We start from the raw sequence: 11,802 nt of genomic DNA on the forward strand, positions 1-11,802 counted from the left end.
AAACATAATGGATCAGTAATAATTCCAGGTGGGGTTTATTTCTCTCTTACACCTGTTAATGATGTATATCATCCGTAGGTTTAAAGGTTTGGGTGGAAGGGATGGGAGTGCAGTGGAGAAAAGGGGAAAGTGATCATATCCTTTTGTTGAAAATTGGATTTTCTTTCTTTTTTCTGTTCTTCCTTCCTTCCTTTTTTTGGGGGGGGGATGCTTACATCGTGCTATTAAAAAATACTTAACTCTTTTGGAGTTAAAATGGGAAGTTTGAGACTCAAATACCTTGAATTCAAATAGAATTTATTAGACCACAAAGTAGAAAAGGTGAAAGGGCAGGGGTTTCTTCATTTTTAAATCAGAAGTTTATATTGTTGTTATATTAAAATCTCAAATTCTCAAAACCATTTTATGATTATAGATTAAAAAACAGTCATCTTTTTAATCTTGTGGGCCCATGTCTTTTTTTTTTTTTTTAAAGATTTTATTTATTTGTTTTGAGAGAGAGAGACAGAGTGAGAGAGAGCATGAGAGGGGAGGGGCCCATATCTTTTAACTTACAGAAAAAAGGCACATGAACGTGCCTACATTTTTACGATATTTGAACTCTACCTTCCCACCTTTTTTTTTTTTTTTTTTTTCTTTTGTGGAGAGAGGAAGCTTATACATTTTGGCTGAATGAGTTTTAGTTGTTAAAAAAAATGACAGAATAAGGCTCTATAAAACTTTTTTTAAAATTTTATTTATGTGTTTGTCAGAGAGAGCTCACAAGCAGGGGGGAGCAGCAGGTGGAAGGAGAAGCAGCAGGCTCCCTGCTGAGCAAGGAGCCTGATGAGAAACTTGAACTTAGGACCCTGGGATCATGACCTGAGCCCAAGGCAGACCTTAACTGACTAAGCCACCCAGGTGCCCCTCTACAAAACATTTTAATATATTGAGAGTTCTTGGCCGAGAAACTGTGGCGTTTAAAAGAGGACTTACCCTGTCTGAGAAGAGTGTTAACTTTAGTTTCAGTTTTTGTGGTGCAGAATTTTATCCAGTGACTAACTGACATGATATGTCATCTTAATCTCCTTAGAGCTGAAAGACAGTCTCTCTCGTATGGGATCTGATTTGAAACAGGGCTTTATTAGCTCCCTGAAAAGTGCTTGGCAGACGTTAAACGAGTTTGCCCGCGCTCACACCTCTTCAACTCAGCTGCAAGAAGAACTGGAGAAAGTGGCCAATCAGATCAAAGAAGAAGAAGAAAAACAAGTAGTTGAAGGTAAATTTGACATTTGAGAAGCATTTTCTAGTACAAATGTTATTTGTAAACATATTACATATGAATTATTTAATGATGCTTTTCCATTCTGGTCCTTTCTGTTAAAATGTTAGAGGTTCTTTTGTAAAGGAAAATCTGTTATGATAAACTGTACTTCACAATGCATGTCATTTCTTTTTCTGGGTTTTTGCCTGATAGTTGCTGGACTTTTTACTCTGCGTTCTTAAGTTTTTGTTGAGATTTCTAAGGCCAGAGTGGAATATCAGAGTTGAGAGCTAACGTTGTATTCAGGCATTTTAAAGATCCACTGTAAGAAATTATCGTCCTGACACTGCTGTTTCACGGTGTCCTTATATTCTAGACTGTGTCTGCGTTGTCAGATCATTGTGCCAGGATGTTTTTGACTCTTTCAGATTCTAATTCTGTTTCCTTTCTTTCTACAATGTTCTCTCACCCCTTTTCTTCAAAACGTCTGTCAGCTCGTTGGCTCTTTCTCCTCTCTCTCGGGTAACCAGCCCCTCTTCCTTCCCCTGGCTCTTTGGAGGAATGGGAAGTGAGCCTGGTAGTTCCCCAGGTTGCTACGTGTGTCAAGCGATACTCTCTTGAGCCCAGAAAGTCAGCTAAAGTCAAAGGATAATGATTAAGTGATTGACTTTGATATTGAAATGGTTTAAATTCTAGCAGAAAAGATTGTTGAAAGTCCAGATTTTTCCAAGGATGAGGACTACTTAGGAAAGGTTGGAATGCTAAACGGAGGTCGCCGAATTGACTACGTACTTCAAGAAAAGCCAATAGAGAGTTTTAATGAATATCTTTTCGCTCTTCAGAGTCATTTATGCTATTGGTAAGTGGTTTCTTCTTTGATAATAGTCGCGTGGCCTTTAGGTGCTAGCACATACATTTTAGGGAGACTCTTTAGTGGATTTATCATTTATGATGGAATATTAATTACAAGTGCCATATATTCAAAATCAGTATTTCCCCCCTTTATTATCCACAAGATGGCAGTGTGTCATCTCATTTTGACCAAGGCCTTTGGTACTCGCACACTGATTTTGGAGGGATACCTTTCATAGAATGGGAGTGGTAGGGACTTTGAAAAGCCATCCTTTCAGATGTCCCCTGTCACCGTGGAGGATTGCACACAGCTGTTTTGTAGCTGATCAGTGTCCATCCAGTTTACAAGGACAGCTTTAAGACTACGCTGTCATTTGCCTTTCTTAGGTAGAGTTGACTAGAACAAGGGCTGCATTTTCCACCTTTATGCATAGAGGTTAATTTCTACTAATGGTTACTTAAGTAAAAATGTTCTTTTCTTTGTGATAGGGAATCTGAAGATACTGCTCTGTTGTTACTTAAAGAAATTTATCGAACAATGAACATCAGTCCAGAACAGCCCCAGCATTGATTGGACTTCAGTGTCACTCTGTGAGTCTATCTTTATTGTGTGCATACACTGTGAATGTTTCATCCTGAAAAAAAAAAAAAATTTTTTTTTTTTAAAGTAATGTCTATATCCAACGTGGGGCTGGAACTCACGAGTCGCATGCTCCACTGACTGAGCCAGCTGGGTGCCTCTCTGAAGTCTTTTTTATGGAGTTGATGTTGACTATAATTTTCTCTTTTCTGTTTCTTCCTAGTGTTTTTTCTTTTTAAAAAAAATTCAGAATAGAGACATTAAAGAGGGGGAATTGGTTTGCAGACTACATTTCTGACATGTTATAATTTTCTTCCTAATTCTGCATAAAATTTGACTTCTTTTATTTTCAGTTTCTTTCTGAAAGATATTCCCAGGAATGTCAGTTAGGAATTCCTTTGGTTGTAGGTAACAGAATCCCATTCACAGTACCTCAAATGAATAGAGGTTTATTTTTCTTGTGTAACGGGAAGGGTTCATCTGTTGAATGATATCACTGTTGCATCTTTATACTGCATTTTGACTCTTAATCCATAATTATGAGATGACACCCATAGTTCCAGACACTGTGTGTACATTTAAGACATGAGTAAGGGGGAAAAGACATTGGCAGTTATAGCTAATCCTTGTATTTTTTTATTTTATTTTAAAGATTTTATTTCTTTGTTTGTCAGAGAGAGAGAGAGCACACAAGCAAGGAGAGTGGCAGGCAGAGGGAAAAGCAGACTCCCCACTTCGCAGGGAGCACAATGCAGGGCTCCATCCCAGGACCCAGAGGTCATGACCTGAACTGAAGGCAGATGCTCAGCTGACTGAGCCACTCAGGCACCCTGTTTCTGACACTTTTAATTTTCAAGTAATAAATGTTAAGTTCAGCCTCCACCTTCTTATTTTTGGAGAGATAACCGCTTTCAATAGGGTTTCCGTGGATTGCCCCGTGCACATCCAATCAAATGCGCGTGCATGTAAAAACAAAGGGATCTCATTGAATGTATTGTTTTGCAACGTGATGTTTTCGATCAGCCTTATAACTTGCACAGCTTTCTGTGTTAGCTTGTATCTTTTTCATTCTCTTTCATGGCTACATAGTAATTTCCGGCTACATAGTAATTTCTTGTGTGGCTGTGTTCCATCTTATTTAGCCAGTTTTCTGTTAGTGTACATTTAGATAATTTCCTAATGTATATTAGGGAGTCTTAGTCAACAGAGTAGGTAAGAGGTCTGAAAAGCTATTTTATAATCAGACTCTTGATACAGTTTTATCAGTTCTCACCATTTCTGGAATTACAATAGTAAAATAAACTAAAGGTAATGTCAAAAACTACCCCAGTTCAGATTTTCAATTACAAAATAGTCTCTTATTTGGTCCTCAAATATTTATTTGGTACTTACTATGTGCCAGACACCAGTTTTCATGCTGTGGATAAGCGGAAAATAAGATAGGATTCTCACCTTTAAAGAATTTATCTTCTCCTGGGAGGAGATCGATAGTCAACCTGTTCTCTAATCCATAAGTAAATTTCAGATACTGATAGGTCTCGTGGAGATAAACTAGGAAGATGTGGGTGATGGGTTGCTTCTGGGGAAGGCCTGGCTGAGATGACAACATTGGAGTTGAAATTTGAAAGATGAGAGGGAGGCGGACATCTGAGGATATGAGGAGAGCGATCCAAGCAGGAGGAAGGGCAGCTGCAAAGGTCATGAGATGGGAACAGACGTGGCACGTCTGCAGGACAGAAAGCAGGCCAGTATCGCTGGGGGTGATGAAGGGGAGCACAGGAGGAGAGGAGTCAGAGGTGGCAGGCCTGCTTATGAGGAAGCTGGTAAGGCCTTTGTATTCTACTCTCTTAAGTATAATGGAAACATGGAGGGTTTTAATGGGAGGAGTGATGTGACTTGGCTTAGACTTCAGAAGGAACGCTCTGTCTGGGTGTTGGGTGGAGGGCAGAGGCTGGCAAGGAGAGAGGAAGGGAGAATTATTAAGAGGCTGGTGTGGTGGCATTGACTAGGGCTCTAGTAGTAGGGGTGGTGAGAGATGGTTGAGTGCAGATCTGTTTTGCAGGGAGGGAAGTCCAGGACTTCCAGATAAGTTCATCGTGAGGGAGGAAGGAAGGAAGTTGAGGATGACTCTTAGGATTTTGGTGTGAGCAGCTGGGTGGATTATGGTACTTTTTCCTGAGAAGGCTTGTGGACAAAGCATAGTTTTTTGGTGAGGTGTGAGAATGGGAATCTGTTCTGTTGTGTTAAGTCAGTGGTTGATGTTTTGGAGCCGGTGGTCTGAAGCTCAGAGCTCAAGGTAATGACCTTAAAACCAATCATCAGCATATATGTAGTCATTTGAAGCCAGAAATGGGATGAGATCACCTTGAAGTATGTAGGTAGAGAAGAGGTCTGGTGGACAAGGAGGAGCCATTGAAGTGAGAGGAGATTTGGGGGCTTGTGAGCTCAGGGAACCTGAGAAAAGATTGCTTCAAGAGAGAGTAGTTAGCAGTGTCCAGTGCTGCTGAGAGAGAGGTCAAGGTCAAGAACCAAGACTTGGCCATTGGTTTGAGGCAAACGTAGGACATCATTGGTGACCTTGAGCAAAGGTGTTTTCATGTCATGGCTGAGGTAAAGTGGGTGGAGGAGAGGTAAGGGTCAGAGAGGAAAGAGTTTTGCTGTGAAGGATAATAGAAATGAGACGGGGACACTTTATGATATTAAGGTGTGTTTGTTTGCTACTGAGAATGATCCAGTATTGGAGGGTGAAATTGATAAGGCAGAAGTAAAAGGGGTAATTGTGGAGGGAAATACTTGAAAAGGTAATGCAGGAAGAGGCCAAGGCCGTGTGAAGCATTTAGCCTCAGGAGAGGAGCAGGGATACATCTTTCCTGGAACAGATGAAGGAGGGAAGTGTGGGCACTGATACAGGTAAGATCTTTTTTCCTCTGGGGGATAATGGGCAGTAAATAAATGATTGCAGTGTGCCAGATGGTAAAAATAGAACAGCAGGGTAAGGGAGAGAGGGAGCGCACGTGGGATGGGACAAGTTGCTATCCTAAGATGGTGAGGGACACTGTCACTGATCAGGTGTCGTCGAAGCAAGTAAGCCGGGTGGGTATTTGGGGAGAGAAGATCATTTCAGACCGAGAGAAGTAGAGCTGTCAGGACGTAAGAGCTGTCTTGTTGTTTGTAATGATAGTGTAGTGTCCCACTGACTGCTACGCTGTAGTTTTTTTAGCCAATTCTTTGTTGATGGGCATTTAGGTTATTCTAATCTTTCACTAGTACAAACAGTGCTCTGGGATACGTAATATTTAATAGTTGCATTGTATTCCATTTTATAGTTCTATTAAAGTAAGTTATTTGCCATTGTTAGGTGTTTAGATGTATTTCCAACTTTATTATAAATCTGACATACAGTTGCATGTACCTTTTGCACAAATCTGTTCGGGATAAATTCCTACATGTAGCATTGTTGGATCTAAGCGTACTGCACATTTGCAAAGGATTTTGAATCTACACCTCTTGTTAAATTGCATTTCAGAAAGGTTGCTCAATTTTCATGTCTGTATAAGTGCTGGTTTTCCTGTATCCTTGCCAATACTGGGTATTACCATTTTAAAAAATTTTGCTGATAAACAATTGCATGAGTTGTTTATCATTGTTTTAGTTTGTATTTCCAACGCTAGTGAAATATAGCATTATTGGTACATTTCAGTGGCCATTTGTCTTTGTTGTCAGTTGTCTAGTCTTGGCCTTTGAGCAAAAGGTGTGGAGGTGTGGTGTAGGGTATTTTTTTTTTTTTTTTAAAGATTTTATTTATTTATTTGACAGAGATCACAAGTAGACAGAGAGGCAGGCAGAGAGAGAGAGAGAGGGAAGCAGGCTCCCCGCCAAGCAGAGAGCCCGATGCGGGGCTCGATCCCAGGACCCTGAGATCATGACCTGAGCCGAAGGCAGCGGCTTAACCCACTGAGCCACCCAGGCGCCCCGGGTATTTTTGTTTCTAACTGATTTATAGTTAATGATATTTTAAGGATATTAGCCCTTTGTCACTGCGGAGTTGTTTTCCACTTTGACATTTGCCTTTTATTTTTGCTTATGCTTTGGCTTTTGGGGCGTTGGGTGGGTAAAGAGCATGTTTTAAAAATAGGTGGGCCGGGGGTGCCTAGGTGGCTCAGTTGTTAAGCATCTGCCTTTGGCTCCGGTCATGGGATCGAGCCCCGCATTGTGCTCCTTGCTCAGCAGAAAGCCTGCTTCTCCCTCTACCACTCCCCCTGCTTGTGTTCCCTCTCTCCCTGTTTCTCTCTCTCTGTCACAAAAGAAGAAAAAAGAAAAAGAAAAAAGAAAAAAAAATGTTGGCCAGTCTTTTGAGATTATCATTTCGATAATTATGCTTAATTTTTTCTTAAATGAGTTTGTTTTTCACTTAACTTCATAGTTTAGAAGAACATAGTTTAGAAGAATAGAGGGATTTAACTTTTTTCTTAGTTTTTTTGGCTGTGCCATATATTAAAATGTACCCTTTTGTCATTGATGTTTCTATGATATGCTCTGGTTTGACATTTTTATTATATGCCCAGTGTTTGTTTTGTTTTGTTTTGATGAGAAAATTGATTTTTTAAAAAATTTTAATTCCAGTGTAGTTAACATACGGTTTTAAATTCATTTAAAGTGTACAATGTAGTGATTCAACACTTCTAAACTTAACTCAGCGCTCATCATGATAAGTGTACCCAGCATTTGTTTTCTAGGCTTTTGGACATCTCTTCTACTGGGCAGGAACTTATCTGCCTACCGTATTTTACTGATTTCAAGTCATATAAATTCCACATTTTATCTTTAAAATTGGATTACCTCTTCTAGTCATCTATGGCCTGGATGGCAGTTGAGTTCTTCCCCAGATGGTTTGCATTTTTTTTCCTGCCATTTATGGGGCTGGGGGAGCAGTACCAACTCGAATCTTCTTAACCTAATTTCTGTGCTTGAGATATTTTGGACTTTGCTGTTAGTGTGAATTCAGACCACAAAATTTGTGGGTTGGCAGGGCTGGGGGACCAGTTCAAATAGCAAGGAATATTTTTTCTCCTCTTCCCATTGTCAGAGACTTCTCTGCTGTCCCTTGTAGAGGAAGGGTTATTTTTTTCTACCCCTCATTGAGCCTGTAGCCATCCAGTGTCCCCACTTTCTGAGGTGGTCCCTGTCTCCTTTTAGACTCCGTATCCTGAGCTACTTTCCTTTTCTTTGTGTGGGTACATAAAATAACAGTGCATCTTAACGTTTGATGGTGTCTTAAACTTCGTGAAATACGGCATTTTAGTGATTGTAACTTGATGGATTTTACTGTCTGGCAGTGCAAGGTCTTAGTATACTGTAAGTCTTGGCTCTTGTTCCAAATGAATTTTGAAATGACTTAAGTTCCCCTGACGTCTCTCTCCGCAAAACAAAGCAAAACAAAACCCAAACAATGTAGTTCTAGGATCACCTAATTCTATTAGGATTCACCTAATATGAAAAACTAAGACCTTTCATTTCACACATTATTTGTTCATTGTTCATTGTTTTCTTTCTTCTTATACTTGGTTGTTAAATTTGGGCAGGAACTTAAGTTCCTGATACTGTTTTTTTTTTTTTTTTTTAAGATTTTGTTTATTTGACAGAGAGAGAGATCACAAGCAGGCAGAGAGGCAGGCAGAGAGAGAGGGAGAAGCAGGCTCTCCACCAAGAAGGGAGCCTGATGCTGGACTTGATCCCAGGACCCTGGATCATGACCTGGGCAGAAGGCAGACACCTATCCGACTGAGCCACCCAGGCGCCCCCTTTTTGAATAATTCTTTATGTTTATCTCCTTTCGTCCTTTTTAGAATTGTTCTTTAAAAAGCCTCACATGAACTTGACAGAAATTTTTTCTTTTACCTTCTATACTCTTTTTGTTCCGAAGATCTACCACGCTAGTTAATCTCACTGAACACTCCCTCCCGCACTCTGCCCCTTCCGGAGCCTTGAGGTCTTGGTCTCACATGCTGTGTTCTTTGGAGGCAGTTAATGGTGCACGTGTGGTAAAGCTGAGCACGTGATAGAATATTCTTTTACTTCAGGAAGGAGCAACAGTGCATTAGTATATTATTACTGTAAGTTTGCAAAGTTCACCAAGGATTCTTTTTTCTTTTAAAGACTTTCTTGTCTTTCCAGAAAGTTGGAGTAGAAATTACATTGCTGAGAAAACTCTCAGAGGACATTCCCAGTTTGCTCCTGTGATGGATGACAAAAAAGTGGTTCATCAACATTTGCTCAGAAAGAATTCTCACAAGTAGGAAGTCATTTAAAAGATAACACGCAGAACAAAAAGACAATGAAGAAAATCAGTACCATGTTTGGACAGTATGGATAAGAAAATGTAATTTTAAAAATGATGCAATTAAAAATTCCTCAGATCAGGTTAGTTGTGCAGCTGTCAAAGTAATGCTTGATATCGATGAAGAAATATTTGTGGCATGCAGACGGTTATTTCTGTTTCTTAAAAACTTACTGTCAGTGGGTTATTAAACTTGCATTTTTTAAAATTAATGTAGTATGTTCTTTTATTCAAGTATGGACTTCTTGAGAAACTGTAGTTATATGATTTTCCAAAAATTTGCGTTCTACTTTTCTACTTTAAATGTGAGTTGTAGTTCTGAGCTGCTTTACTGCGGGGTCATTTGTGTCTAAGAGGAAGTAACCAAGATCGCTTATATTCCAAGTTGAATCTGAGGTTTTATGAAGCCTTTCAAGCACTGGCTGAGCACAGAGTGGTGGACATGAGATGCTCCTGTGGCCCCGAAGTCCTGGGAAGTGCTCTCCCGGCACTTCCATGTCAGCCAGCGGCGGCACGGGGACGGGGGTGCAGACGGGAGGTTTTCCATTTTGTCATCTGAGGTAGCTGTGCAGTTGCCTCGTTGCTAAACTTTCAATTAATGTGAACCAAAGTAGAGTTTCTTGGGGTTTTTTTTTGTTGTTGTTGTTGTTTTTTTTTGCTTTGTATTAATTTCACTTATACCAAAGTGTTTCAGAGTATCAGAGTATGAAATGTATTGCTTCTAGACTATAACATCTACTTCCTGAAAAGACTGTTCTGTAATATTTCACTTTGTTTACTTATAACTTCAAATTATCTTAAATATTTTCCTAATACTACATGGGAATGCTGATTTTTCTTCCTTTGTTATGCAGTAGAAACATTTTACACTGTTTATTACATAGTTCTCATGGAACATAGAATTTTTTGAAAGCAACATATGATACACATTTTTTTGTGTATATGTCCTAATTAGTGTGAATAAAATAGTTACTGCATTTTTAAAAAGCAGCAAGTGTTTCTCGTCTTCCTTAAATATTCCTCTGAGTTCAGCGTTCGTTTACTTTTCATGGTGAGTGCCTGCCGTATGTAGTTAGTTCGTAGCATTTATGCCTAATAATTGAATTAGGACAGAGCAGTTTTAGAGCAGCACGTGACCTCGGGCAACATCTATTTCTGCCGACCACCTCCTTCTCCAGCGAGGACGTGGCACTGCTTGCCTTTCGCTGACCGCAGATCTAGTGGCAGAGCGGGCTGGAATACAGTTTCACTGACTCCCTTTTGGCTGTCATGGCTCTACACCTAGTATTACTGCTTTTCACCTAATCTCCACTTAACTTCCCCAAAGTGATGAAATAAAGAAGAATAGGGGCTATTTATATATACTTAATAAAATCCAGTCTAGTTTGATTTTTCAACTTACAGCTGGTTTCAGCAGCATCGTTCGGCCTGTCGTCTGAGTAATTGTCGGCAGAGGAGGAGAAACACTTGCGCCAATGTCCAAAGAAGAAATATGTACCAGCTGGGTTTCAGGAATCTTGAAATTTTAACACTTGAAACATAAATTTTTGGGTGGCTCTGCCTGTGGACGTGTATTTATATTACTCTTCAGTTTTTTTTAAAAAAAGATTTGGGGTGCCTGAGTGGCTCAGTGGGTTAAACCCTCTGCCTTCCGCTCAGGTCATGATCCCAGGGTCCTGGGATGGAGCCCCGCATCGGGCTCCTTGCTCAGCGGGGAGTCTGCTTCCCCCTCTCTCTGCCTGCCTCTCTGCCTACTTTGATCTCTCTCTCTCTGTCAAATAAATAAAATCTTTTCAGAGAATCTCAAGTGGGCTCCATGCTCTGCACGGAGCCTGACTTGGGGCTCAATCCTACGACTCCAAGATCATGACCTGAGCTGAAACCAAGAGACGCTTAACTAACTGAGCCACTCAGGTGCCCTACTCTTCCATTTCTGTAAACAAAACAAAAAAGGAAAACTGTTAGTAGGTTCCATGAGGGCAGAATCTGTCCTTGTTAGCATGATGTTCACTGTTGGAACAGTGTTGAACCACCATGCCTAACGCAGTCTTGTCACAGAGTAAGGCACTTTCCAAATAATCTTCTGAATAAGAGAATTTTAAGAATCAAAAACATGATCTAACACGTAGAAAAGACCGTGGAAGATCATCCAGATCTGTGGTTTGTAAACTTTTTAAAAAGAGGCAGAAGCCTTTTTCAAGTGAGAACTTTCACCAGATTCTGGAACATAATCTAGATGTGAGCATAGCTTTTGAGTCAAGCTTGACCTTTCCCTTTTCCCAGGAAGAGCTTATCCCCTCCTGCAACCTTCCACTCTAGCCCCTAACCTGGGTTAATGCCCTCACTTTCCCCAGATGGGGAAGGTCGGGTCTCTCCTTGTGAAAGGGTTTCATATGCCAAGTGTGGGACAAAAAAGCATTAGTGTCTGAAATTGGAGGCTGGAGTCCTCACAGCACTGACGATGGTGACCTGCCTGGGTCACCTGATGTGTGACAACGGGGAAGTACTTTCCAGCTGACAGACCCGTGTGTTTTTTGAGTCTACAAAGTAAGGGTGTTTTCTCAAAACCGGAGCATAATTATAACGAACTACACAGTTATATTGGTTTTTGAGGTAAGTATGTTATTCGAAAAGTGTGATCCACACAGCCTTGGCAATGAGGCAGAGGGTAGATAACCACCATCCTGGCAGGAAGGTCATATGTGTGAGATAGTTACTCACGACAGACGGCCTGACTATAAACAGGGTGCTGGCGATCAGGACTGTCCCAGAAACCCAGGATGATTGGCC

At 40.5% G+C, this 11,802-nt stretch overlaps 1 protein-coding gene across 4 annotated transcripts in view; it reads left to right on the forward strand.

Moving 5' to 3' along the window:
• LOC111144908 (SEC23 interacting protein) overlaps window positions 1-9,994 on the forward strand; it is a 41,389-nt gene extending 31,395 nt beyond the window's left edge. Inside the window, exons 16-19 of one of the 4 annotated variants that reach the window (XM_022499506.1) lie at window positions 1,073-1,258; window positions 1,940-2,102; window positions 2,585-2,686; window positions 8,832-9,994. In XM_022499506.1, the coding sequence (XP_022355214.1) occupies window positions 1,073-1,258; window positions 1,940-2,102; window positions 2,585-2,666 (431 nt within the window). In that variant the 3' untranslated portion in view covers window positions 2,667-2,686; window positions 8,832-9,994. The remainder of the gene's footprint in view (window positions 1-1,072; window positions 1,259-1,939; window positions 2,103-2,584; window positions 2,687-8,831) is intronic. The other 3 variants (XM_022499505.1, XM_022499508.1, XM_022499507.1) reach the window with 3 other exon arrangements.
• The last annotated feature ends 1,808 nt before the right edge of the window (window positions 9,995-11,802 follow it).

This window comes from Enhydra lutris, unplaced genomic scaffold (assembly GCF_002288905.1).
Source record: "Enhydra lutris kenyoni isolate GAN:26980312 unplaced genomic scaffold, ASM228890v2 scaffoldscaffold12, whole genome shotgun sequence".
Taxonomy (NCBI): Eukaryota; Metazoa; Chordata; class Mammalia; order Carnivora; family Mustelidae; genus Enhydra; species Enhydra lutris.